At 34.5% G+C, this 27760-nt stretch overlaps 1 protein-coding gene across 1 annotated transcript in view; it reads right to left on the bottom strand.

The window, feature by feature from the left end:
* COL24A1 (collagen type XXIV alpha 1 chain) overlaps window positions 1–27760 on the bottom strand; it is a 391807-nt gene that overhangs the window by 289085 nt on the left and 74962 nt on the right. The window contains exons 7-11 of the mRNA XM_035018127.1: window positions 25365–25418; window positions 22123–22176; window positions 9133–9177; window positions 3852–3905; window positions 1408–1452 (exon numbers count right to left, since the gene is read on the bottom strand). Of these exons, the coding sequence (XP_034874018.1) occupies window positions 1408–1452; window positions 3852–3905; window positions 9133–9177; window positions 22123–22176; window positions 25365–25418 (252 nt within the window). The remainder of the gene's footprint in view (window positions 1–1407; window positions 1453–3851; window positions 3906–9132; window positions 9178–22122; window positions 22177–25364; window positions 25419–27760) is intronic.

Here is a 27760-nt window from a genome sequence, read left to right as displayed (position 1 = left end):
AGATGAGAAAATACAGTAAGAGAAAACTACATGGTACCAAATAACATGTCTTGGAGTTTTGAGTTCATGCACAGAAAAGACTCCCAAATTCCAATAAAATGATAAAGTCTGCATAGAAAATGCATTCTATATGCTAGACACTATGGTTTAAGAATGTTAAGCTCAGGCAGTTCTTGACCACTATTCTCTACTTCCCAGATCCAAGTCAATATGTGCTTTTGGTATAGTTTCTAATAAAAAAATACATGACCTTTCTCCATTATATTTTCACTTAATAAAAGGGTAGAGACAGTATAGGATAGAGGAAAGAGTACATAGCTAAATATGAGAAGACTTTGGTTCTTTGGCCAGCTAGGACTTTGCCAACTTGTGTAAATTCCTTAGCTTGCTATTTTCTCATCTGTAAAATTACTTCACAGGATTGATAGCAAAATAAAAGAAGAGAAAAACGTATGAAAGTATTATTTAGAAATTTTAAATTTAAAGCATCATTATAGCACATACTGTTTAAATACTTTATGCTTTATTTGAAAAAGGTATTTTATTTTTTATTTAGTTATATTTTTTAAGAGAGAGAGAGAGGGATGGGGCAGAGGGAGAGGAAGAGAGAGAATCTTAAGCAGGCTCCACGCCCAGCACGGAGCCTGACATGGGGCTCCATCTCCCCACCCTGAGATCATGACCTGAGCCGAAATCAAGAGTCGGATTCTTAAGTGACTGAGCCACCCAGGTGCCCCTCAAAAAGGTATTTTAGATAATATAAGGCATAGACGTAGATTCTGGAAAATAACTTGCTTTTAAAAGTAAATTTTAAAAACAAAAATTCCAGTTTACTTTTTCTAATTTTTCCCAGACTAGATTTGATTTTAATTTGTAGCACACTACATAAGATATCACAGTAATTTTTTTCACCTCCTTAATGATTAAAAGTGACTAAACTCTTTAGTGGTTTGAAGTGCAATGGTATACTCTTGATATAATAAGCTTATTTCCTTCTTTGCAGATATTTTTTTTTACTGCAGATAGTTTTTATATCATATTATCTCAGCCTTGAAATGAATATGAAATTTTTTTGCCTCTTCGTATTTTTTATCATGATTTCTTAGGTCTGTATATGTTCATATATAAATTATACTACAAATGTTGATAGAGTCCATTCTAACATACCAGACGTTATACTAGGAGCCAGAAAATAATAGAAAAGAATGAGGTAAAACCTACTACTATAAGGCTGCTTTCTGTGGCCATTAACAGTGAAAGCATCTATTAAACAAATGTACTTCTTTTCAGGCTAAACTGGCATTACACTCAAAGTTCCTACGGAAGTATGAAACTGATACCTATTTTATATACTTCATTCGATTTTTATGCAAGCATGCTTACAAAATGATGAAAATGTTTACTTACTCGTACACCTTTAGGACCTGGATTACCTTCTGGTCCAGCTAAACCCTAGTGTGAACAAAAGACATCATTATCGTACTACAGTATTTTGAAAGTATTGTTGATAAATAAAATAAAATGGTCATATAAAGAGGTATCATTTTCACAAGTATAAAATTCAGAACTAGGTATACTTAATGAAGACTATATATGTTCAAGGAGTTTTAGAATTTCAGAACCAAAAGAGTTACTATATATAATCTATACAAAAATATATTTTAGATACCTAAACAAGGTAAATTAACACACATTATAAGATACAGAAAAAATAAATTTTAATTAAATTATTTCCCATTGGAAAACTGTGTTCTTTTAAAACACTTCTAATTAACTTATCTAAAATACATTCCCATAATTTAAAAACCAATACATTTTTAACTTCAGATCAATGTCCATATGCTTGAGTATTTATATATGTTTCGGACCACAAATCATCACTTGGCGGTAAGACTCTGATATACAATACTCTCCATGTATTTTTAAAGGCCTAAAATATGGAATTTTGTTAACTATAGATTACTTTTTGGCATTTTCATTTCCCTCATTCTTGGGAATAAAAAAGATATTATAACTATAGCTTTCTAGTATGCTAAATGAATAATTAATTTCAAGAGTAAGTCTTCAATTCATGAAAACCTCGGGAAGAAAATTTGTTCTATTATTAGTCTGTATGAAATAAAGTTGTAAGTGAGAGGAAAATAAATATAAAATGTTTAGAATGCATTTTCAAAACTGTATAAAAAGACTTGAATTCATTTCAGATAAAATTATTCGGTAGTGGTATGCATGGCACTGCCAAACTGTGTCTCAAGTTTTTATAACTCTATTTAAAAATAACGCTTGTGGGGCGCCTGGGTGGCTCAGTTGGTTAAGCGACTGCCTTCAGCTCAGGTCATGATCCTGGAGTCCCTGGATCGAGTCCCGCATCGGGCTCCCTGCTCGGCAGGGAGTCTGCTTCTCTCTCTGACCCTCCCCCCTCTCATGCTCTCTCTCTCTATCTCACTCTCTCTCTCAAATAAATAAATAAAATCTTTAAAAAAAAAAAAACTACTCCAGTACATAGAATTAATGCACACTTTCTCAACACAATGATTACTCCTAAAGCCAGTATCTTATTTAATAGAGAAACATTTGAGCCATTTCCATTATGATCAAGAACAAGCTACAAATGTCCACTATGTCTGTTACTACTGAATTAGCCAATGCAATTGGACAAGAGAAATCAGTTAGAGGCATAAGAATGATTAAAGAAAAAAAAAAAAAACTATATTTGCAGATATGACAATATACCGGGAAAACTCTAGATAATCATACTAAAACTAACTCAAACAAGAAAAGAATTTATTGAAGTAATAGGATATAAAATTAATGCATAAAAATCAATAGCCTTTATAAAAACAAACAATAAATAGGGGCTATAATGACAGAAAACCCCATTTACAACAGCCTCAAACTGTAGTTAAGTACTTAAATACTTACAAAGAAATTTAACAAGAAATGTGCAAGCCTGTATAAGGAAAAATTTTTAAGCACTCCTGAAAGATACTAATAAAGTTCAAAGTAAATGGAAAGACATCCCATGTTCTTGGATAGGATTCTATAGCATTATAAAAATATCAGTTCTCCCTAAGTTAATTTATAAATTTGCTACAATTACAATAAAATACCAGCAAGCTATGTTCTGGAGTTAGACAATTTGCTACTAAAGTTCATATGGGGAAAAAAATTGCAAGATTGGTAGAAAAACACCGAAAAAGAAAAAATGTGTGTGGTACCAGAAAATAAAACATTTTATAAAACCCTGATAATTAAAACAGTGTGGTGCAGGACTATGAATAGAAAAATAAACAAACAGGGCGCCTGGGTGGCTCAGATGGTTAAGCAACTGCCTTCGGCTCAGGTCATGATCCTGGAGTCCCTGGATCGAGTCCCGCATCGGGCTCCCTGCTCGGCGAGGAGCCTGCTTCTCCCTCTAACCCTCCCCCCCTCTCATGTACTCTCTCTCTCTCTCTCATTCTCGCTCTCTCAAATAAATAAATAAATCTTTAAAAAAAATAATAACGCTTGTTATACAGTCTTAACTCTTACCATTACTTCACTATAATGAGTGGCAGTATTGTAAAATCAGTGGCAGGATTGTTTTAAAATCTTATTAGACCCTTGGGCATTTTAATTTTGAAGTTTCCACACATGTTTAAAAACCCTACTCCCATTTTAAACAAAACTTTCTACAGTAACATTTTTAAAGATTTTTACAATTTTAATTTTGAAATTATTTTGCCATGAGTAATTCATTATTTAATAGAAATAAACCAATTATTATTTGAACACTAACTCTGAAAATCAGAACATACAATGCATTAATGAAAAGGAACATAAAAGGAGAAATGTAAATATAGTTACCTCACCTGCCTGCCAGGGTAACCACGTGAACCAATATTACCAGTGAATCCTAGAATTCCCTGAAATAAAAAATAAAATAAATAAAACAATACAACAAAATCAAAAGAAGCCCAAGGAAACAAATTTGGCACAATTATAATACCCAAGTTTATAAAGAAATTTTCCCCCATAAAAGTACTAAGGGTCCTGCACATTGTTTATCTGACTGAAATCACCTATTTGAAATAAAAATGAGCCAAAATTATTAAATAAAAAAATAAAACTGTCAGATTAGGGGCCTTAAATGAGACACAGACTATTTATAATGATAAATCTAGGATGGAAAATCCAGCACTACATAAAGAAGACACTTATTCTAGAAAAGGAGTTGATACATTTCCTAATAACCAGTGTCTTTTTACATTGAATTCCTTCTTATCTCAATCATCTCACAACTCTCCTTAAATGTCTAAGCATGAGGCCCAGAAGACTAAAAGGGGCAGTGAACCTCAGAGCAAACCTCTTCTTCCTTCCTAAAGTAAACTCATTCTTACCGCAAGTCTGATTAAGAAATGGATATTAAGTGGTAAGTACCTTTATCATGACATAGATCCATCTAAAAATTCAAACTAACTTTGGACGGTAAACTCATTTTAAATTGACAACTTTGTATTTTTAATTTTAAAACAAGGTTTGCTGAAGAAAGGAGACTCAAAGGCATAAGAAAGGAAACTTGCTACAGAACCGGGGGGGCGGGGGTCAAGTGAGAAGAAATACCTCCACTTTGTTTTTACTTTTCTTTCATTGATAAATTCATTCATTAGTTTATCCAGAGTTTAGGTGTATTAAATAATTCTTGAACCAAGGAAATGCCAGAAGACTATATGTTGAACTGCCTTTACTTAACCTCAGCTGGTGACAGCAATGTTAAATTTCATAGATTATTTATTTATTATGTAAAAATCATTTCCTTCTTGTTGTTTGTAAGAGATGAAAGACACTAGCCCTTTGCCCTTCTGCTCTGAAGCACACAGAAGAGTGTTACTTTCAGTTTAAGCACAAAAACACTATAAAATTCCTAAAAATTTGGAAAATCTATAGTAAGAACAGACAAAGGAAAAGGCAATTGGAGAATCACAGATGAACATTTTATTAGACATGAAGACTCCTAATGTATCTTTATGTCCACTTTTCTCAGAATCTCTCTCAATTTTGTTCTCTTCTCATTTCTCTCCCTCCTCCTCTCCCCTTCCTCCAACAATTACCATTTACTGAGCCCTTTTTATGTGCCACTCACTATGCCAAGCACATTACATCAGCTTTACATCTATGAGATAGATACTATTTTCTCTATTCTACATTTGAAGAAAGTAAGATACAGAGAAGTTATGAAACTTGCCCAAGATGCCACAGTGAGTAAGTAGCAGAGCCCGAATATGAACTCAATCTGACAAAAGTTGTCATGTCATGCACACACACATACATACATATATATGTACTATATACGTATAGACATTCATCCATTATATATATATAATATATATATATTTCCAAATGCTTATTGACCAATTTATAGAGTTAAGACTGTATAACAAGCGTTATTTTTTAATAGAGTTATAAAAACTTGAGTCACAGCTTGGCAGTGCTATGTGTGTGTATATATATATATATATATATATATATATATATATATATATGACAATGGACAATTTAACAGAATGTAGATAAAACAGTGGCTTTCTGAGAAGTACAGAATAAAATTCTTATCTACATATGGAGAGATTTATCCTATGAATTTCAGAAACCATATTTCTGTACTAAATATCACCTTATTAAAAACATGCTCAATATATAATATCATATTCCCATAACATTCATTTAGCACCTATCATATGCCAGGCACTATTTTAAGTATTTTATATGAATTATCTTATTTAATCTGCCTAAACCCTATAAGGTAGGTGCCATTATCCCTATTTTATAGATTACAAAATGAAACATACAGTGTCTGTCACCAGTGGAAAGTCACTCAGCTAGTACATGGGAAGCGAGGATTTGAATAAGCATGTCTAATTCCAGAGACCACCATCTAAGGCTGCTTCCCTAGCGTAGTTCTAAAGTGTACATAACTTCCAATAGTACTCTAGGGAAAGCCCTCTAATTATGAGATTCGCTCCAGTCTATTTACAATTGCTTCCTTTATGCTTCATCCAATTCTAAAATACACAGGCCTATATCCAGACATTCACAAAACCTTATATTTGGGTATGCCATTAGAAAGGAGTGAAGCAAATTAAAAGGGCTGTTTTTATTCTGTAGGTCACTGTCTGGCTAAGACCAACCACCATCCCTTTCATTCCTCTCCTAGCCAAATTAGATTAATTAAGCTCTATTAAAAAGCGATCTGTTTTAAGACATAAAGGAAATCTGATTTTGAATGGATTTTCATAAAAGGTGTTAAGGCAACATGTAGAGATCTAACACATTCCAGCTGCAAAGAGAAATACACAAAAGAATTCTTGGGGATGGCTAAATTCTGCTATCCTGGAATGGCAGTAGACAAAGTAAACAAGTAAGCCTTCAGCAGTCTTATATGGCATAAACATGTATAAGCAAACCACACCCTAAAATCACTATGACAACCACAGAAGCTCAAATGAAACTCAAAGCAAACACTACAACTTAAAATTCACTATGCACTTAAAAATGGTTAAAAACAAAAAAGTTGGCCCACTTAAATCTATAGATCGAATGGAGCAATTTAGACACAAAGATCTATCTCTAGACCCTGGAGAAATCAGGAATAGGAAACTTGCCCCAATCCTACTTCTAACACCAAGAATTAAAAGCACACATTCTGAGAAAATCAAGACTTCACTGGGAATCCCAGCACTGCTACCAAGTAGAATTAGTAAAGTAGAATAATAATATCTAGGGGCGCCTGGGTGGCTCAGTCGGCTAAGCGGCTGCCTTCGGCTCAGGTCATGATCCCAGGGTCCTGGGATCGAGCCCCCCCCCCATCGGGCTCCCTACTCAGCAGGAAGCCTGCTTCTCCCTCTCCCTCTGCCTGCCACTCTGCCTACTTGTGCTATCTCTCTATCTCTCTGTCAAATAAATAAATAAAATCTTAAAAAAAAAGAATAATAATATCTAGGTCACAGGATTATTGTGTGGAGAAAACAGAACAATGTGTAGAAATATATTTAAAAGTGGGAGAAACTGCAACAATCCTTAGCATTGCCATGCATTAAATTAGTTAACATATGGAAATACTCAATAAATAATTATACTACTAGAAGTTATAGTTGATAGTAGGTATAGTTTAGCAATTAATAAGAATTCAGTAAATGACAGCTCTTATTACTGGCACTTGCACAGATGATAAAATTATTTTCCAAATGCTTATTGACCAATTTATAGATATTTACAAAATTTTTCAGAAGTAAATGTCTCCTAGCAAATTAGTTATGCTCCTCTTAATATCCAGTGTGTTCACAGTTAAAATGCAAAATGATTTTAGATGTATTTCACAGTTACCACCAATTTTGCCTTTTTTCTGGAAATAAACAGAATGGAAAGCCATAACTGCTCCAAAATACATTTTCCAACTTTTAAAACTGATTTTAGACTCTTCTAAAATGCACACCACTCTCAGAACAATAATAAGTATACTAAGAACTAGGTTATAGAGCAGCTGTGAGAACACTTGTAAGTATTAACATGGTCAATTTTTCATTTACTTGTGAAATATTAGGTTTTCTTTATTAGAACCCAGACATTTGTGTCAAAGCAGTTTTCTAGAGATTTTTTTTTAAGGTTTTATTTATTTATCTGACAGAGAGAGAGGGACACAGCAAGAAAGGGAACACAAGCAGGGGGAGCGGGAGAGGGAGAAGCAGGCTTCCCATGGAACAGGGAGCCCAATGCAGGGATCGATCCCAGGACCCCGACATCATGACCCGAGCAGAAGGTAGACACTTAACGACTGAGCCACCCAGGTGCCCCAAGAGATTTTTTTTTTCTCCCCAGGGACTAATCCTTCCTGTCCTTCTGACTTTTTTCCCATAAATGCTTTTTAGCACTTGTTTGATCTTCAAGAAACTGAGATTGCGCTTGTTACGGATACATATATTGCTTTACTTGCTATTTCTAGTAATTAGTAATCTTGAAAAACTGTGCCTCAGGACTGAACAGTGTATACTGTCCCACTTAACATGAATGAAAGAGAAAATGAGCTTTATTTCATTTATATCTTTCCCTCAGGGACATTCTATCACATTTCTTTCTGGAGCTCTCTTTAGGGCTTCCTGAGGCTCTTTGCTGAATCTCCAATAATGGTGTCCATCACCCTAGTTAGTTTCTTATCTCTTATCCTTTTCACTGCTTTATTTATACTGACCTAATATATACTGTATTGAAAACAAGAGATATGGCTTTATTTTTTTCCCTATGACATATGATACATTATTTTCTGGTGGGAGAGAGAAAGAATAACATGATTAAAAACTAAATAGTTCCCAAACTATTCTGACTTTAAATATGTGCATATGTGTATAATGGACAATAACATATGTGCTATTCTAATTTGGATTTTTATTAAAATTTATTTGCATTCCCTTATGCAAAGGTCAGGAAATTAACAGCTATTAATAGGCTTTTGTAAATAGGCAAACCCCTGAAACTGTATAAAAAATCAAATGTGTGGGGCGCCTGGGTGGCTCAGTCGGTTAAGCATCTGCCTTCGGCTCCATTCATGATCCCAGGGTCCTGGGATCAAGTCCCGCATCAGGCTCCCTGCTCAGTGGGGAATCTGCTTCTCCCTCTCCCTCCACCCCTCCCTTCCACTCGTGTGTGTGTGTGTGTGTGTGCACGTGCACAAGCACGCTCTCAAATAAATAAAATCTTAAAAAAAAAACCAAATGTGTGAAAGAAAAAATGGAAACAAAAAATAAAAATAAATAAGTGTGTGTGTGCGTGTGTGCATTCATGTGCATGAATACGTGTGTTTTCTGGGGAAAGAGTTCATAGCATTTAAAACATTCTCAGAGGGGCTTGTGAACCTCAAAAGTTTAAGAACTGCTGTTCTGGAACATCTCAGGCAGATAGTTAAAGTCAGTCAGGGATTCAGGAAAAAACAAAAATAAACCTCTAACATGATCAATTGAAAAAGTCTGTCTTGCACTAAAGAGAGTGAAAATCATTGAGAAGGAAATTTAATAAGTGGGGAAAAATAATCTCTCAATGGAGTTCACTAATGTGTGTCTTTTTTATTGGAGAAGATACAGGTTTTATAAATGAAGTACTTACTGGTTCACCTTGGAGTCCTGGGAGCCCTGGATAGCCTTTGAGTCCCTGCAAGGTTAAAGGTGAAGACATGCTATGAACCATAAGCTCATACAAGCCAAAAACTAAACAAAGGTTCTAAGTTGTTTTTATCCCAACTTTTGGTTTCCTCATCAAAGCATATTTATAATTTATTTCTTATTTATCTTTTTAATATGAGTATTTGAATTATTTGTTACTATCAACAAAAATGGTAGCATACTATTGAATAGAGAATAAAAACAGTATCTTTTATATAAAGCTGGTACCCAGCAATGGATCTGTTAAATCTTACTGAAGCTTTTTAAAAGTTGATTTTAGTTTATTATTTATTTATTTATTTATTTATTTATTATTTATTTATTTATTTGTTTGTTTGTTTTTAGAGAAGCAAGGAGGGCAGGAGGAAGAGGGAGAGAGAATCCTAAGCAGTATCCATGCTCAGCACAAAGCCCAAATCAGACTCTGTCAAGTTGGTTTTAGTTTATTAATGCTGAAGCAAAATGCCCTCAGACATAATCTATTTGTAATTACTGAAAAACTGGACCATAATCTGGCCATTTCTCTAATCCAAATCATTGTCACCACACTCCATGAATGACCTAAGAAAAACCAAAGAGGCTGCTCATGGGTCCTATGAAAAAAAGGGGTTTTATAGAGCTAAAAAATTAGTATCAAAAATTTTTTTCCATATAATAGAACCCAAATCAAATCTTTAATCTCCATTACTAATACCCTAAGATATAAAATAGATAATATTCTTTTTCTTCTAGAAAGATCTGTGAGCAAGATGAAGGAAGCTAAACAAAAGAACAGGAAGAAAGAAATAAAGGAACACTTTGGAGTTTATTTTTATAGCTCTAATCAATAATCAGTAAATCAACCATTTACTAGGTTTTGACATATACAAAACAACAAGAAAAATTTCCTTTTCTTAGGAATCTTATAGGACTTCTGGGCACCTGTGTAGCTCATTTGGTTAAGCATTTGATTCTTGGTTTCGGCTCAGGTCATGATCTCGGGTCTTGAGATGGAGCCATGCATAGGCCTCTGCATTCAGTAGGAGTCTGCTTTTTTCCCTCCTCCCCTCTCCCTCAAGCATGCGTGTGTGTATGTGTGTGTGTGTCCTCTCTCTCAAAAAAATAAATAAATCAAAAAGAGAGAGAGAGAACCTCGTATGATTTTAAGCAAATTCTAACTCAAAAACTGAAATAATTTTGAGCTTACAAATATTAAAAACTTGAAATTAATGTACTGCAAACTGAAGGTTAAGTTTTTAGAATTTCAGGATATAGAAAAATGGAGTCAAAGAATCATTCAGGATTAATCACTGAGGGCTTTATCAATTTGTATTAATGAATTAGAGAAGGAAGTAATGCTTTGGCTAGACAATGAGGAAATTAGAAGAGGGCGCCTATTTGAAAAATAAGGAAGTGATTTAAGCAGCTTCTGATATGTTAAACTTAAAGCAACAATAAAATGCTGAAGTAAACAGGTCTCTTGGGAACCAGAGAAAAGACTGGAAAAACTAAGAAAATAAGTTTAAAGACAGATTTTTGTGTTATCTCTATATTATATGTAAGCGTATTAGCCACAATGAGGTAACAAAAGGAAAAAACAAGAGGGCAGAGGAGAAGGACTGTCCTGTGGGAGCTTGGTCCTTTTGTGTTTAGACTATTAACAAGAGAACGGAGAAGTGGTCATGAGAAAGAAGGAGGGGAAAAAAGAGGCGGGAAAAGGAAGAAAGGAACTTCACTGAGCTACTATGTGCCAGATGTTGTACCAGCCACTTCCAAATACCTCTGTTGATTCGATGGCAGTCCTACAAAGTAGATATTTCCCCTATTTTTACAGATAACAAAACAGTTCTGAGAATTAAATGATTTGACCAAAGTGATACAGGTAGCAAGGTGGAATCATGTCAGTTTGACAGATTTATCAAGAATTGAGTATCCTGCCCTTCTACTTATTCTAGATGCACGTAGTTGTCAAATACACTCATTCTCATCAATATACACAAATGTTAATTATAGATCACCAAGACAAATCAACCAAAGGAATTATATATTTCATAAACTTGGTGTTATTAAAATTACTCATTTACCAACAACATCTAATAGACCCAAAGTTTTAGCTCAATTTTGCCCTGAGTTTATACTTTTTTTAAGATACCTAAATATCAGTCTAATTACAAAACATGAGACATACTGTTCTCAGTTGTCCAAGTGTTAGGTGAGATTCCACAAGTAAAAATATTATCAGAGCTAAGTTTCTTCACTTTTTATAATAGAACATAAGAAATGTCTTCAGCATTAAGGCAGCGGTGGTGGCTCCCTAGGATGGGACAGCAGCTCTAGGAGGGTGGGTGCTAAGAAGCTCCCAAGAAGTGTCAGGAAGATGAGGAACAAGGAGCCAGGGTAAGAGGCACATAGGTAGAGAAACCCCTGTCATAAGCCTATTTCCTTTTCCTTTTTTTTTTTTTTAAGTACATGTTTATTTATTTACTTATTTATGTTTATTTCTGTGAATACTTGAGTCTAACTACATGCTTCCCTTTCTTTGGCTACCAGATGTTTTTCCAACCAGAGTTTCTTCCCTCCCCTAGCCCATGATAAACAGAATGCAGAGGTGGTACAACTTCTTTATCTGAAATACTTTATAATGGTGAACTAGACATATTAAACATGGTATCTTCTGTATGTAAAATTTCCTTTGAAGAGATTGTTCCATATCCAGAGACTCTAATAAGGAGGCAGCAACAGTCATGATCTTTTCTTCATGAACTCACTCCTACTCCACCTCAGCCACAGGACATGACACTTGATCTAAGGGGGACCAATATGAAGTCTGGCCAGTAGCCAATGAAGTCACTTGGAATAAAGAGTTTTGCCTAAATAGGAACAAGTCAGGTCAGTCAAATCCTTTTTTTAATTAGGTTAAACTATTTTTTTAAGAAGGAAAGAAAGAAAAATTCAGGTACTTAGCAGTGTGAGGGGAAGAGCTGAATTTCCTTTTATTGTTAGCATTCTGTGGTTACTTAGGTCTATAAGAAAGTCACTACTTTTTTTTTTTTTAATTTAGCTTTCACTGAATAAAAAACAAAGGCATTTTATGAGTCAATTTGGGCTTAGAGGCGTAAGAAGAATTTAAGTAAGATTGATTTATATATCAGAGAAAAAACAGATTCAGGCATATGATATAAAATAAAGATAGAGACTCTGAGATGTGTAGAATAGAAGAGAATGGATCAGGTTGGAGGCTTTTATAGTATAGTGAAAGATAATTATAAATCAGATTTTAGTGGTGGAGTAAGAGATGGTATATAAGCTCCTTACAGAGTTTAAACTGAAGTTCTTTATTTTATTCAGTGTGGTATCCTCAGTGCCTAGAACAGTGCCTGGCTCACAGAAAGTGCCCATTAATTAATTAATGATGAGTCTTGGATGAAAGAATGAACTGATGGAAAGACCTGAATGGATTTGAGTTACTTGAATAGAAAATAGATTCTAATTCTTTTTTCTTAAGATTTATTTATTTATATATTTGAGAGAGAGAAAGACAGAGAGGGTGTGGGGGTGGGGAGAGAATCTCAAGCAGACTCCCTGCTGAGCACAGAGCCTGATGCTGATGAGCTCCATCTCACAACCCTGAGATCATGACCAAGCCCAAATCAAGAGTTGGATACTCAACTGACTAAGCCACCCAGGTGCCCCAAAAATAGACTCTAATTCTAAGTATCTAATATGACATCTCAATTCTCTTAATGTTAAAATGAAAGGTAAATAAGTAGGACAAAGAATGTCTTTGCTACTTTTTAATGTGACATTATATCTATAATACACTGGAGTTAGCACCACTATTGTAGAAAGGCCTCCACTTATTTCCGATATCTGTGACTATACTCCATATTTATTTTCTACTTAAATACTAGTCTGTAAAGTTTTTAAAAGCAAAGGGAATAAGTTCCTGGGGAAAATGCCTACATTTAAATTTTGGCATAGCTACAGTCTAGGGACTTAACATTTTATTTTTAAAAATTAGTTTATAGTATAGTCTTTTGAAAATATTACTTGAGTCACTGTTTTCTATACTCATATGGGAAGAATAACAAAAAAGTCCAGTAAATAACAACATACAATTTTTCTCGGATGAATACATTGAAAAAAAACTGATGTGAACACATTCCTTAAGGAATGCCAATAAGAAAATTTACAAACCCTGTTATAAAACAGATTAAATAATAAATTCAGTGGATACAGTAGAATCAAAACCAGAAATATTAAGAGATGGGAAAAAACAAATTTCAAGTTATATACCTGAACTTGACCCAAGTAATTAAAATTTTGGATATGTGAATAAAATGTTTATCCATAAGGAAAATAGTGGTACCATTTATGTACAGGCTATCCTCACTTGGCATGGTACTACAGGACCATAAAACTGATCATCCAAGCTAAAACCATGCAAAGCAATATTAATAATGGGAAAAATTACAAATGTTCTGTGACTTTTAAAAATTTTTGTCAAAATGTTAAAAATTCTGCCAGTTACAATTGTGTAGGGAAATGAAAAAATGTTAAATTAATATTTAGAGTACAATGTAATTTAAAATATTAAAAACATTGAAAAAGTGTCATTTCTTTGAAAAAACTTATGAAGAGTAGTTTGAATAGTGCTGGCCTTCTTGTATAAATTACCATACTGAGCAAGCATATTTTCTATGCTTTGGCAAACTGTCAAACTCCTTTCCAAGTCTGGATCAACTTTGAACATTTTATCCTTTGTACTTTCAATGTCATGAAATAGTTCCAGAAGTTCTTCTACTGCGAAGCTTTTTTGCTGGTGTTACCTCCTCTGGGACATCTCTGTCATATTCATCACAACCCTTTCTTTCCTCATTTATGCCAAAAAGTTAACCTTCACTATGTTCCTCTGGCTGCATCATCTAGAGTCTCTCAAATGGCAGCCATGTCCCAGGATCAGCTATTTCGTCTATAATTCCATTTATGTTCAATTCTAATTTTAAGTCCTCTGTTATCACTATTCCTTTATTTTGCTATACTCTCATCTTTGTTGGTAAATTACATCTTTTGATTATCCATTTGTGTAAAATATCACATAGGTTTATCACTGAGAGACAAGGAAGCGACACACTATACACTTTGCTGTCTGTGCATGAACTGACTAACAGATGTGCCTTGAACAATCACCAAGAGACTGAATGAAATGATGTGACTGATCGTACCTGTTATTTATGTAGTTTTTGTAGTTTATTTTGTCTTGTAGACTGAAGAGAGAGTAGCAAAATTTGTACTTTATGCAATTAATCACAGTTAACAATTGCAGTAAGTGCAATTTGGAACACGTTGCTGGGAGACTGGTGATATTTAATTAAACATGGTAACTGAAATCTGTGTACATGGGAATCATGCAAAGTGAGGAATGCCTAACATATATATATATATTTTTTTTTTCACTAGATGGAAAGGACTTATATTTACTCAGATAAGGATTTTTCCTACATATGAGAAAGCATCCCCTATGGTATAAGAGAGCTTCTGTATTTGTCACCCTACCATTCTACCTTGGGCCTTCTTCTATAGACTTTAGGTTTCAGAAAGTAGAAGGATTCCTCTGTAAAACCCACAAAAATGCCAAAGAAACTGGAGAGTAGATGATTTGCCTCTGGCACTCCCTTTCTTAAAACCCTCCAGTAGCTCTCTATTACCTGACAAATTAATATATATGAGTGATACATGATACAAGTTCCTCTATAAGTTGGCCCCTGAACACCCCTCAAGCCTTATCTCCTTCTTGCCCTTGAGCCTTTCTTTACACTGACACCTGTGTGTTAGACAACATACACATGTCTATTAACTACAGTATCATCAGGATAACTGCTGCTCATCCTCAAGATGCAGTTCAGATGTTGCCTCCTTTCTTGTGCCCTAAACACTCTCCCACCTCCTGCCCCTGGAAGTTTGGATAACCCTCAACTATGGCCTATAATAACCTTTTTATATCTTCACTTTTGCCCTTGCCATGGCATAATTCACCTTTGTAATTTACTTTAGTGTGCTTTCTTTTTTAGACAGTAAACTACTTGAAGACAGGAACTATACCTTATTTACATAACACTGGTTTCCTGAATGAATTGCAAGGCAAAAAGATGACTAAAACAACTGTAGCATTCTAGACTTAGTGACAGATTTTATCTCCAGAAGGAAACTGCTCTTTTGTTTGAGGCAATTTCCCTGGATCTTTTGCTTCTGTCTAGTGTCAAGAAGCTGAGGCAAAGGTGGGCTAACCTTGTATATAATCATGTGAAAGGCAGCATCACTGAGAGATTAGTAAACAGGTTAACTAGTTCTACTCAGACTACCAAAAATGGGCTGAAGTCCTGAAAAGAGGACCCAGGGAAAATAAGACACTCATTTGAAAAGCAGATACTAAGGAAGAAGATGACCACTAGGATTGGGTGAAAGGGCACAATTAAACTTAAGATCAGCAATCTTCAGTCACTCACTAAGAATACACGCCAGACACTAGGCTGAGATACCACAGTGAATAAAATACAGTCCTTGCACACAAGGACACCTAAGTCACTCATATATTTCCCTTTAGCCATTGCTACTTCCCTGTAGTCTGAAATCAATATTAAATTTCATTTCTCTGTAATATAACAGCATTAGTTTACAGATTAGGTAATTCCAACTTTCCAATGAAACTTGTCAAACACTACAGGACTCATAGCAACAATGCCTTGAGGAATACAGACAAAGGCCTATAACCATGTTTTGGCTAAAATAACCAGAGGAAACTATGGCAAAATTGAGAAACTATGATAAGATGACCATAAAAAAAGAAACCCTAAGCAAGAAGTCAGAATGAGATGAAAATCAATACCTATGAGAATGTAAGCACTTCTTGGGGGAAGGCAATACATTTCCTTAAGTCCTAAGAATAAGAAGTTTAAATTTTTTAAAAAAACAAATAAATAGAAGGAGGATCCCAGATAAATGGAGAACTTGAAGGGACTCAAATTATAGGATGACTACCACACAAACCTCTCTATTCTACCTGCCTCCCCTTCTTGGAACATACTTCCCTCATGCATACAACAGACTTGTGCCAACATTTGCTGCAAACTCCTTGCAACGCTGACCCACTAACCTCCTTTAATCAGCACTCAGTTTTTACTCTGGTCCCATCAACCCTAGTAACAGTCCTTCTCAACTAGTTCTCATGGAGAAAAAGAGTATGATAAACTAATTCTCAAAATGGTGCTACATGACAGATAGCAGCTTTTCCTGAGGACACAGAATTTTATTTTTAATTTCTGAAAACTGAAATACTTTTAGCCAAATGAGTTTATCCTTACTGTTAAAATGTCAATCACAAAAGCCAGACAGAGGAAAATATCTTTGGACACAGGGAAGTTTTCAAAATCCCGCAAATTACACCACTCTGGCAACCACTGGCTTGCCTGTGGGGGAGCTTAGTACCAAACTGCCTGGCCCTCTGTGTCCCCTTCAATTAGTGGGAACGGGGGATTGAGGAGGAGCTGGCCACGGTGGTGCCAGCATAGCTCCTATGCAGCAGCATTTGTATTAGACTTTCAGTACTACACCTGGATTGGAAACCAACCCAAAGTGAAGTGTAGCTTTGCAGGTTTTTACCAGGAGAGTGGGCAAGTGAGAAAATAATCTATAGAGATAACTCTATAGAAACAGTAGAACTCTCCTTATTTCTCTCTCCAGTCACCGATTTTTTTTTTTCTTAAAGATTTTATTTATTTATTTGAAAGAGAGAGAATGAGAGGGAGGAGGGTCAGAGGGAGAAGCAGACTCCCTGCCGAGCAGGGAGCCCGATGCGGGACTCGATCCTGGGACTCCAGGATCATGACCTGAGCCGAAGGCAGTCGCTTAACCAACTGAGCCACCCAGGCGCCCCCCAGTCACCGATTTTATGCCAATCCTGATTTTTTATTGTTGTTCTCATGGACATTCAGTATTTTAGCTCCTTAGTACTGTCCTTGCTTTAAATAGATTATGAAAAGCTGTATAGTTTTTGAGTGACTAATAAATCCCAGTGCATTCCCCTTGATACTTTCACTGTTTTTTTCCTTTCCAACTTTATAAAGATATTTACTGTGGACCTCATATGTAATGGAAATGTTATTAAATAATTGAAAATAATTCCATTAAAACAGAATAAGAATTCACACTGATTTGTAATTATTGCTAAAACCATAGTAGTTAGTATTTTTCATATTCAGAAAAATACTGCCATACATTATGCATAAAAATCTGTATGACAATGTGTGCATCATATTTCACAATTGCTGTGAGTTATATGCCTGTATGCTAAGATGTGCTTAACTGCTCCCATCTGGCTTCTCCTCTTGATTCTAGAAAAACTGCTCCAATTGAAATCATTGTTAATATTCTTACAATTTTAAATAGCAGACTTCCAATATTAATATAGAAACTGATTGGCTATATTAAAAAACAATTTAAAACTCCGTGTGGAGTCCAAGCTCAGAATTATGACTCTTGTCCTCCATCCAACACAGCATGCACTCTGGATCCAACTTATCTGCCTTTGGCACAAATTTAGACACTTAGTGAGAAGTAAAAACATGCTTTAGTTCCTAGGAAAATAAGAGGACATGAAAGTGGCTAAATTAAGGCAGTGTAACCAGTCAATCTGGGGAAACACAGTGCTTGTTAAGATGTTAATACTGGTTTTAAAAAAAAAAGTTGAGAGGCGAGAAATAAAAAAGAAGGAAAGAAAGAAGCAAAATAAACTCTACTGAAGAGGGGGAAAAAAAACCATGGCTACTGATTTATTCACTTCATTCTCTCAATATTACTTCTAGTTTTCAGAATGTTTACAACATCAACCTTCTCTTTATCTCAACAGTTTTCATGAGCTCTCACTGTGCTCCACATGTCTTTCTTGCACCCATTTCAAGATTACTTGAGTGTGGTTTATATTAAAAGAATTTTAGTATTTCCAGATAGTCCCAGCAAAAAGGAATAATGAAGTCAGTATTATTTGTCATCCAAAACTATATCTGTTCCCTTGGCTCTCATGGAAAACAAAATTTTACTTCCTCTTACATACATGCCTGGGACAGTGAAAAGTACTGAAATACACATCTAACAAAAACTAGCTTAACAAACTAATCTATTAATGGGGAAGCAGTATTTGAAGTTAATAAGAGCAGTCATATGTCAAACAGGCTTGGATTTGAGTCCTAACTCAGCCAATTAATAATTGGGTAAGTGATTTATACTAAACATACTGTTTGTCTCAATGAGGTTTTTTTTTTTTTTTTAAAGATTTTATTTATTTACTTCTTTGAGAGAGAGAGAGAGAGCATGCATGTGCACACATGAGTCGGGGGAGAGGCAGAGGGAGAGCCAAAGAAACTCAAGCAGACTCCATGCTGAGAGCAGAGCCTGACCTGGGGCTTGATCTCACCACCAGAGATCATGACCTGAGTCGAAACCAAGAGTCGGACCCTCAACTGACTGAGCCACCCAGGCGCCCCACAATGAGTTGTTTTTAAAATGAAAAGAAACAGGGCTCAGCAGAGCAACCAGAATATTGCACATAATAAAATAGCTACTATTGATATTAGCATAATAAATAATGATACTTCACAAAATAGTTTAATAGATAAAAAGATGTACTAAACTTCATCTTAATCAAAACCCAAGTATCTTGTTTATCTCTCATAATATGCAAAGAATAGTTAAACGCACAGTGGATTCAGTAGCAATAAGTTTCATCTCTAGATCTTGCCATAATTTTGAGTGACCATGAGCAATTAATTCTCTTAACCTCTCTGGGCTTATTTTAGATTTCTCACTTACAAAGTGAATAACTTGAGTTCTTGTCTTGACCTTCAGAATTCACCTAGCACTGACACTCTGGGTAGAAATGCAAGGATGAAAGAAACAGGAGTCCCAGGTTACAGCTAATATGAGCCATTATTCTAGATTCTTCTAGCATGGATCCTGTTTGCCAGGAAGTAACCTAGAGTGACCTAGGTTTTTCAAAACATGAACCAAAATTAGTAAATTCCATAAAAACAGCTCATGATGTACCAGAACATTTTACCTAATAACTGGTCTTGCCCTTTCCCCTTCTGTACAAACCATAGTAATAGTCTATCAAGCTCATTTTGAACATACTTCTATTATATATTCATTTTAAAATAAGACATGCCCATAGTGTGATAGAAATTTGTCCCAAGTGTGCTATGTGGAGAATTAGTTTAGGTTTAGATTGACTCCTTATGTCCTTTTCCTAGCAATACTTATTTTTTTAAAAATCTGTATATGGTTTCTATTAATAGCCACTCTGTATTTAAAAAGAGGAAAAATCCTCAGAAAAACTACAAAATCATTTCAAATGTTTCAACATTGTTCTAAACTGCTATCAAATCATAGTAAACCATGAATGCTTCATTTATCAGAAAGTAATTTGGTTTCTAAATATTTTCAATTTAGGGCGCCTGGGTGGCTCAGTCGGTTAAACAGCTGCCTTCAGCTCAGGTCAGGAGATTGGGGTCCTGGGATTGAACCCCGAGTGGGGCTTTCTGCTCAGCAGGGCGTCTGCTTCTCCCTCTCCTTCTGCTCTCTCTCTTACTCTCGCTCTCTCACTCTTGCTCTATCTCAATAAATAAATAAAATCTTTAAATAAATAAATAAATAAATTAATTAATTAATTAAATATTTTCAACTTGACTTTATCTCTAGAGAAAATTGAGCTACAGCTGCTAATTGATCACTGGCTTCTATATGATCGATTTTAACATAAAAAAGGTGGATTTTGAAAGTTTCAAAAATCATATAAGAGGAAAAGAAGTCTGTGAAAGATCATCTATAACCCGATTTGTTTAAAATAAAAATAAACCTTAAAATAATGCTGTATTTCACTTTATTAGACTTACACAGACCAAAAAGTATATGTTAACCTTAAGATTTTAAAATACTTATAAGCCAAGACATATAATACATGCACAGGTCTTTGGAAGTTAATATCTTCTGCTTTAAGTAAGCACAATTTCAAAGTTAAAATGCTAATCTGCTCTAATGGTTAAAATTAGCCCTTTAAGATTTGTCTCTATAGATAATTCCTTATATACTCTTCTACACAATAGCCACTCAAACTTTACTTAGAGTTCCCTTCTCTGGATTGCTTATTTCATGAACCACAGGCATCATTTAACTTTGGAAAGTAATGATTAGTTTTTCTGTCATATGCAGTATCATTCTTTAGGATGAAATAACTATATTTAATAGCAAATAAAATAATTACGATACTTTTCATGAGATTGTCTCTATTTGACGCTATTTGTCAGTATAGTTTCTTCAGACGTGTACTAAGTAGCATTAATCAAACAGATTCATGATTATATATCAAGACCAATTCTGTTAGAAATGATCACACTCCAGTTTCCTGTCTCCATGGGAGCAACCAACAACCTCAAAGAAGTGATCAGATTCTAAGCAATGTCTATGTTGAAGATTAGTCTGAAGGCCATAAAAATAATGGTAGTGTGGTCGTGGGAGGAAAAACACTCCATAAGATCAAAATCTTTTTCATCATTTTAAAATTCAGCCCTTTAGCAGGAGTTATGAAGGAAAACAAACAAGGTCATGTTTCCAAAACCAGATAAAGAGCTAATGGCTAACAGTTATTAGGGCTTGCTATTTGTCTGACACTGTATTACTTGGATGATCTCATTCCTTGTTCCCAAAACCTCCCTATGAAGTGCATAATATTATCTTCATATTTTACAAATGAGGCAACTGAAGGGTAGAGAAGTTAAGCACCCTACCCAAAGGCATTGGGCCCTAGAAAATGGCAGGTGGGATTAGAACCAAGTAACCAGAGCCTAAATACCACTTCCAACATAAATCTCCCAAGAGGAAAGGAATATGAACAACTAAGACATCAACATAGCTTATTATTATTTGTATTTAGATATCCATACCAAGTCAAATACTGCCCTTCAATATTTTGGGGCCCTTAATACTTTAAAAGATATTTTGTATCTTCTTTTTCCCCTGTAGAAAGTCAACAACTCAGTGTTTGGGAAAACAAAACAAGCCGAATATATAGAGGAGATGCAGGAAACTACACAACATATTTTATATGAAATAATTCTAGCAGCTGTGTTAATATTACTTTTTATCTCAGAAAAAGCCTAGTCATATACATACTACTACTGTTTTTTACCAGTTATCCCCAATCCTCACTTCTTTCCTACTCTTCAGGCCACACATTCGTGTATATATCATGGCAGAGATTATTATTTCCTAAGAAATAAGAACACTTTAAAAAAGCCAAAACTAGGGCGCCTGGGTGGCTCAGTTGGTTAAGCGACTGCCTTCGGCGCAGGTCATGATCCTGGAGTCCCGGGATCGAGTCCCGCATCGGGCTCCCTGCTCAGCGGGGGGTCTGCTTCTCCCTCTAACCCTCTTCCCTCTCGTGCTCTCTGTCTCTCATTCTTTCTCTCTCAAATAAATAAATAAAATCTTTAAAAAAAAATAAAAAAAATTTAAAAAAAGCCAAAACTATTACCTATAACCAAGTTTACCTCACTTCACATATAAAAGTTAAAAAGTGACTTCAGAGTTTCAGAAGTAGGTTACTGCCCTAATATTAAAAAAGAAAGAAGAAAAACTTCAACATTCTATCAGTGACTGACTTCTTTCTTCATTTGAATTTTGTCCCCATCATTAACTGAAGGGTTTTATTTTTCATAAGGTACTGCCTTTTGTGGGCACCACTTTCCTGGATTAGGACACCATCCTAATCCCTTTCGCTGAGAAAAGGAATTTAAAACATTGACTTTGGGCACAACTTCAAAATGAGATTTTAAGAGTTCAAGAACTCCCACACCCAGATGACATCCAATTATGTCAAAGTAAAATTATGTCTTACCAGTCTTACCTTACTACCTTGCATACCAGGGGGCCCCATTAATCCAGAAAGGCCTTGATTGCCCTAAGAACAAAACACAAACAGAAGTGTAATGTTATGAAAAGGAAATGAAAATTAGAATTCCCTTGCTGCCGGATTTCATCTTGGACGTCAAAATCTTACTGCATTCATCTCTGATCTTCGCAATCCGCCTCAAGTTCCATCTCCTTTCTGAGTCCTTTTGCGACTTTTTCTGAGGCTATTTCTCTCTTCCCATGCTGAGTACCACTGTACTTCCCCGCCTCCATAACCCTGCTCCTTTTTTCCTGATGTTCTTTTCTCTAGGAATGCTCTCACTCCCCAAATTCCTGTAGTTCCAAGGTTTACTGTGTTTAAAAAAAAAAAAAAAAGTTTGCTTAAAAATTCTCCAAGCACTTTGTGTGGCAGCTGTGGAGGGCTTGGGCTGCCTCCTGGCAGGATTCCCACTAGGAACCTCAAGGCAGGGTTGGGGAGCAAGGGCTGGGTTCACTGGCACACCAGAGAAAGGGACACTTCTGCTTCCGGGCTGCACTGGTATTGGTCGCTGCACCACTGGGGAGTAAATGCTGTGAAAATTTTTTGGGAGGACGTGTGTTTGGCTCCAGCAGATGGGACTTCACCTATTAAGGCGGTCCATCCTCCTGATTCCCCAGCTTTGATGAGGGCCTGTGAGACCATCTTAGGGTAAGAGGGAGAAAGTATACTCATGTGAGGGAGATGGAGTGTCTGGCGGGTAGAGATGACAGCGGGAGATACAGAGGAGGCTGTGTGAATTGACATGGAGAAAACATCAAAAAGAAATAGGAAGGTAATCTTGAGGCACTTTGCTCCAAGTGGTTTTTCTTAACTTCCCTTTCTTTCCCCTTCTGCTGCAACAAATATATTGTGCATGAAAAACAAAACAAAACAAAACAAAACAAAACAAAACAAAAAAACCACACACACACAATGTTGTGAAAGAAAAAAGGGTACTTAGGTAATAATCCTAAATAAATTCCTAAGTGACTGTGTTGTGTTTAATATTTAGTGCATCAAGTACCTTAATATGTCATCAAATTAAACAATCAGAACAGGAAAGAATGTTTCTGATGATTAACAATCAAGTACTTTTCCATTTGTACTAATTTTAATACTTCTTGACATTTTACTAAGATGGCTTCCATTTGTGATGGGATGACCATTTTATACAGATAATTTTTTTTTTTTTTACATTCTTTACTCTGATAGAGGGAAAAGAAAGCTGCACTAGGAAACAGGTTATTGGAGGCTTGTCTCCTTCTACTACATCTAATCATGGGTGGATCACTTGATTTCCCTTCAAAGTTCCTCCCTGAAAAATGAGAATAATATCTCACTTGACTTAAAGGAAAAGAAAAGGGAAAACCACTATTTAAAAGTTATTTTTGTGTGCCACTGAGATCCCCAAAGGGCTTAAACACTTAAATATGCTCTATGAGAGACATTCTTTAATATGTGTTCCATGCTGAAGGACTAGCCCCTGCACTTCTTTTGTGTCGTCACTGACCATATATTTATTGTAAAAACGGCTAAGTGATTAAAAATAAAACACAATTGTTTTCCAAGCCCCTCAACTCTCACTAATATGATGTTCATATTTTTTTATTCATAATGTATGTGTATAACTGATATCCTGCCTCCTCAGTTTGAACCCAATCTAATGTAAATACAGTGTCTAAGAAATGTTTTTAAATTTTACCATTTTAAAAATACATCTCTCAATTTTAAAAGCTGGATTTCACTTAAAGCTCAATGGCAACATATTATTAAATAATCCTGTATCTTACTACCTTACTCCTATATAGCATTAACCACAATTAGTATATGAGTAACTCAAAAAGTGAAAAAAAGACTGACATACTTCCAAGCCTCAATGCCAATGCTGAATCACCCTATATTTTATACAGATACTGTACACATTCTGAACCACCCTATATTTTGTGCAAGGAAGCCACAAGTAAAGATAAAACCAAGCATTTGATATAAATGTGAATGCTTAATTTGGGGGGTTTGTTTAAAGCAGTCACCAAAACAGAATGGACCTCTAATTTCTAAATTTTAAGTAAGAAATCAAATGTTCTATATTTAAACATTTTAAAAGATGGCATTTTGTTTCTCAGATTGCAGGATATTTTTCCTTGCAATAACAAAGGGACCAATGAAAATATGTTTCTAATAAATTTCTATTCTCTTTCTAAAATATTTATATTCAGTGAACTCAGTTCCATCACAGGAATAAAATTCTCAAGGTTCTAGATTAAAAATTTTTTGAGGATTTACTTGTTGGTATAATACCTGTAAAGTTCATTAATATGGTGTGGGGTTTTGTTTTTTTTTTTTAAGTTTACAAGAGTTTCTGTAAGCCAATTAAAGATCAGATTTCAACCCAGGAACGACCAAAATTATTCAGGGATTTTAAAAGTTTGTGAATGTATACCATACAAACAAAAACATCCTATAATTGTATCACATTCATTAAGTACTTGTCCAAATAGAGATGCCCAGATGTATTCCTAAAGACTCCAATTTTACTCATCCTCACTGGAAAACAGGATCTTCCTCCTAACAAAGTTTTTGTTGCTAGCTTTATTAAAAATGTTAGTTTCTTTTTCCTAAATGTGAATGTGTATGTTTGACAGCATTACAATAAAATGAAATGCATACTAGACAAAAAGTCAAACAAATATATCATTAACTCAGCCACTTACTATCCATGAGTCATTTAAATTCTATGAATTCTATTTTCTTAACTGGAAAACAAGATAATGATGACTGCTTCTCTTACAATTACTGGGGACTTAAAAAAGATAAAGTATGTGGAGCTAATCTAAAAAAGGCACAAAATAGCATTAGAATTTATGTATTATTTTGTGTATGCCCTTTAACAGCAAATTTTTGAGATTAGGGCCACATTCTGCTCTAATCTTTCACCCCACCCATCCCTAACTAGCAGGTAGCACAATGGTAGGCCATAGTAGACACTCAATAAAATTAATGTTAAGATTTTAATTGATGACATTAAGCTGATGATATAATTTATTTTTCAATTATTTCCTCCTTCATTAAAGTTCTCTATCTTCTCTGTCTGATACTTTCTCTAGTTCTCTGTCTCCTCTGTCTGATATCAAGTAAAATCTATATTTTAAAAAGGTAAAAATGATTTTTTAATGCTTGAAATATATCACCATGATTTTTTTCCATGGGCAACTAATTACCTTTTTTCCAGGAACAGCTTGACCAGGGGAAAATCCTGGATCTCCTTTGGTGCCCTAGATAAAACAATTATAAAACCCTTGGTGAAGCATAAATTACATATAGTATATCACACTTCTTCAGTTGAATGCATCATCAGATAATATATATATGTATATATATATATATTACATGGTATTAAATAAAATTATTTTAAATCGAGATGGTCATGCCTTATTTGCTTTTTTATTGTACATTTTTATTAGCCTTATTTTTAAATGCTAAGAAGATTGTCAGACATAGATGATTTTTAAAATCTAATAAAGTTATGCTACTATTGAAACATCTTTCCTTAAGGGACCTATATAAAGGCTTCATTAACAACCATTTTTGTGGCGTATTCAGTTATAACTCCTATTTTAGCATTGGAAAACTAGTTACTTTTAGTAAAAGAAATCTGCTTATAATTCTTAAAATTTTATGATATCATTCCAAGTTTAAATATTTTCCAAAATCTTGCAATGTACATGCATTACTTTTGCAATACAGAAAAAATAAATCAAAAAAATACCTCTAATTGCCAAGATAGATATAAAAATAGTAACTTTTCATACTCTAGGAATCATATTTTACATTTCAAGAGAAATATGACACTAGGTTTCAACCAAATTTTTTGCACAATATTAAAGTAATCTTTCTTATTATGCATACTGGCAAACTATCTCTTTTTCTACTTCCCATCTCATAAAATTAAGAGGCCACAATTGAAACTTTTTATAATTCCAATTATGATTTCATTACCATTCTCAACTAGTAATAATTTCCATTCCTAAAGAGTTCTAAATGCTATTTTCATACTATAAGAAATAATCATGTGTTCTTTCACAAATTCAGGGACGCTTGAAGCAAAGAAAATTTTTAAGGAAAGGTTCTTTTCCAGGTTGACCTTTTCCCTTCCATAGTTATCACCACTTCTATCACTAAGGCTACAATTTTAGACCATTAATTACAAAATTATGGGACCTGAAAAACAGCTTTAGTGATATCTCAATATTTAAGAATTCAATCCATTCTCCAAAAAAAAAAAAAAAAAGGTAATATAGTTAGAATTTATAAGAGATATTAGAGCTTATCTAGTAAAACACATTCTATAGATAAAGAAGCAATGAGGTCCAGAAAGGTTAAATGATTTGATTAAAATTGCTTAGAAAAGTACTGGCAAACCAGGTCAATTTTCCTTCTCATATCACAGTGTCTATTAAATAAAAATCTTATTTATTTGTTTTAATATATTTCAGTCTTTTATTATAAAACCTAGCCAATTGATTTGAGGCAATACTTACAAAGAATTTTAAAAGAAGTTAAGAAATGATAGCCTTTGAGAATTTTAAATATAATATAATTCTTTGTGGTCAATGTTTTTACTTATAAATACCACATTAAAAATTCTTATTTTTAGGTTCTTTCTGAATTTTCTATTATCTGTCTACTTTCTTATTATCATCAATATTTTAACATTTCATCTTCATTAGAAAAAAAACCTGAGAAGGTGGAGAAAAGTAATCAATTGATCAATAAAAATCAGATTTAAAGACAGAGCTTTTTCTTATTCATAAGCTTTATGTATCTGGGCAACATATTTAAAGAAATACATGCCAGATCTCTTTTATTCCCACACAAATGTGCATGAGATAATTGATCAACTTGTTCTACAACCATAATTCTAGTCAACATGAAGGGAATGCTCTTAACTTGGCCAGTCGTGGGTTGGGATCCTCCATAGTATAAAATGCATGAGCAGAAATTATTGAACATGCCAACTTTACCTAAAACGTCAAAGAAGTAGGACATATTTCTCTGCATTAAAGAATACTCCAAAATTTCTTACTTTCTCCCTCATTTTGTATTAATTCTATGACTCTCAACACACTTTTAGTCATACTTGATTGGCTTTTCAAATCCCTTTGGAATTAAAAGTAAATGTTTATAAATTAATTAATCAAAATTGACCTTGAATTTCAATATTGACTTCTACATGACTTTTGTTAAAGGAGCTATATATCCTTTTGAGTGTAAGAGGAAAAGGAAGTTGCCTACCCATTATTACTCAAAGAATTCTCAAAGTCCCACCTATTCTACTGTTCTGCTATATAGCCTAAAATCCTCATTATCAGGGCACCTGGGTGGCTGATACACATACACAAAGCACCTACCTTTGGCTCAGGTCATGATCCCAGGGTCCTGGAATTGATCCCCATGTCAGGCTCCCTGCTCAGTAGGAGCATGCTTCTCCCTCTCCTCCCAGCTTGTGTTCTCTCTCACTATCTCTGTCACTCTCTCTCTCTCTCTCTCAAATAAATAAAATCTTTAAAAAATAAATAAATAAATAAATAAATAAATAAATAAATAAATAAATAAA

This window comes from Mirounga leonina, unplaced genomic scaffold, assembly GCF_011800145.1.
Source record: "Mirounga leonina isolate KUSES-001 unplaced genomic scaffold, KU_Mleo_1.0 Mir_173, whole genome shotgun sequence".
In the NCBI taxonomy this organism is placed as follows: Eukaryota; Metazoa; Chordata; class Mammalia; order Carnivora; family Phocidae; genus Mirounga; species Mirounga leonina.
Note: the sequence above shows the minus strand (reverse complement) of the source record. Positions and strands in the feature narration are given on the sequence as shown.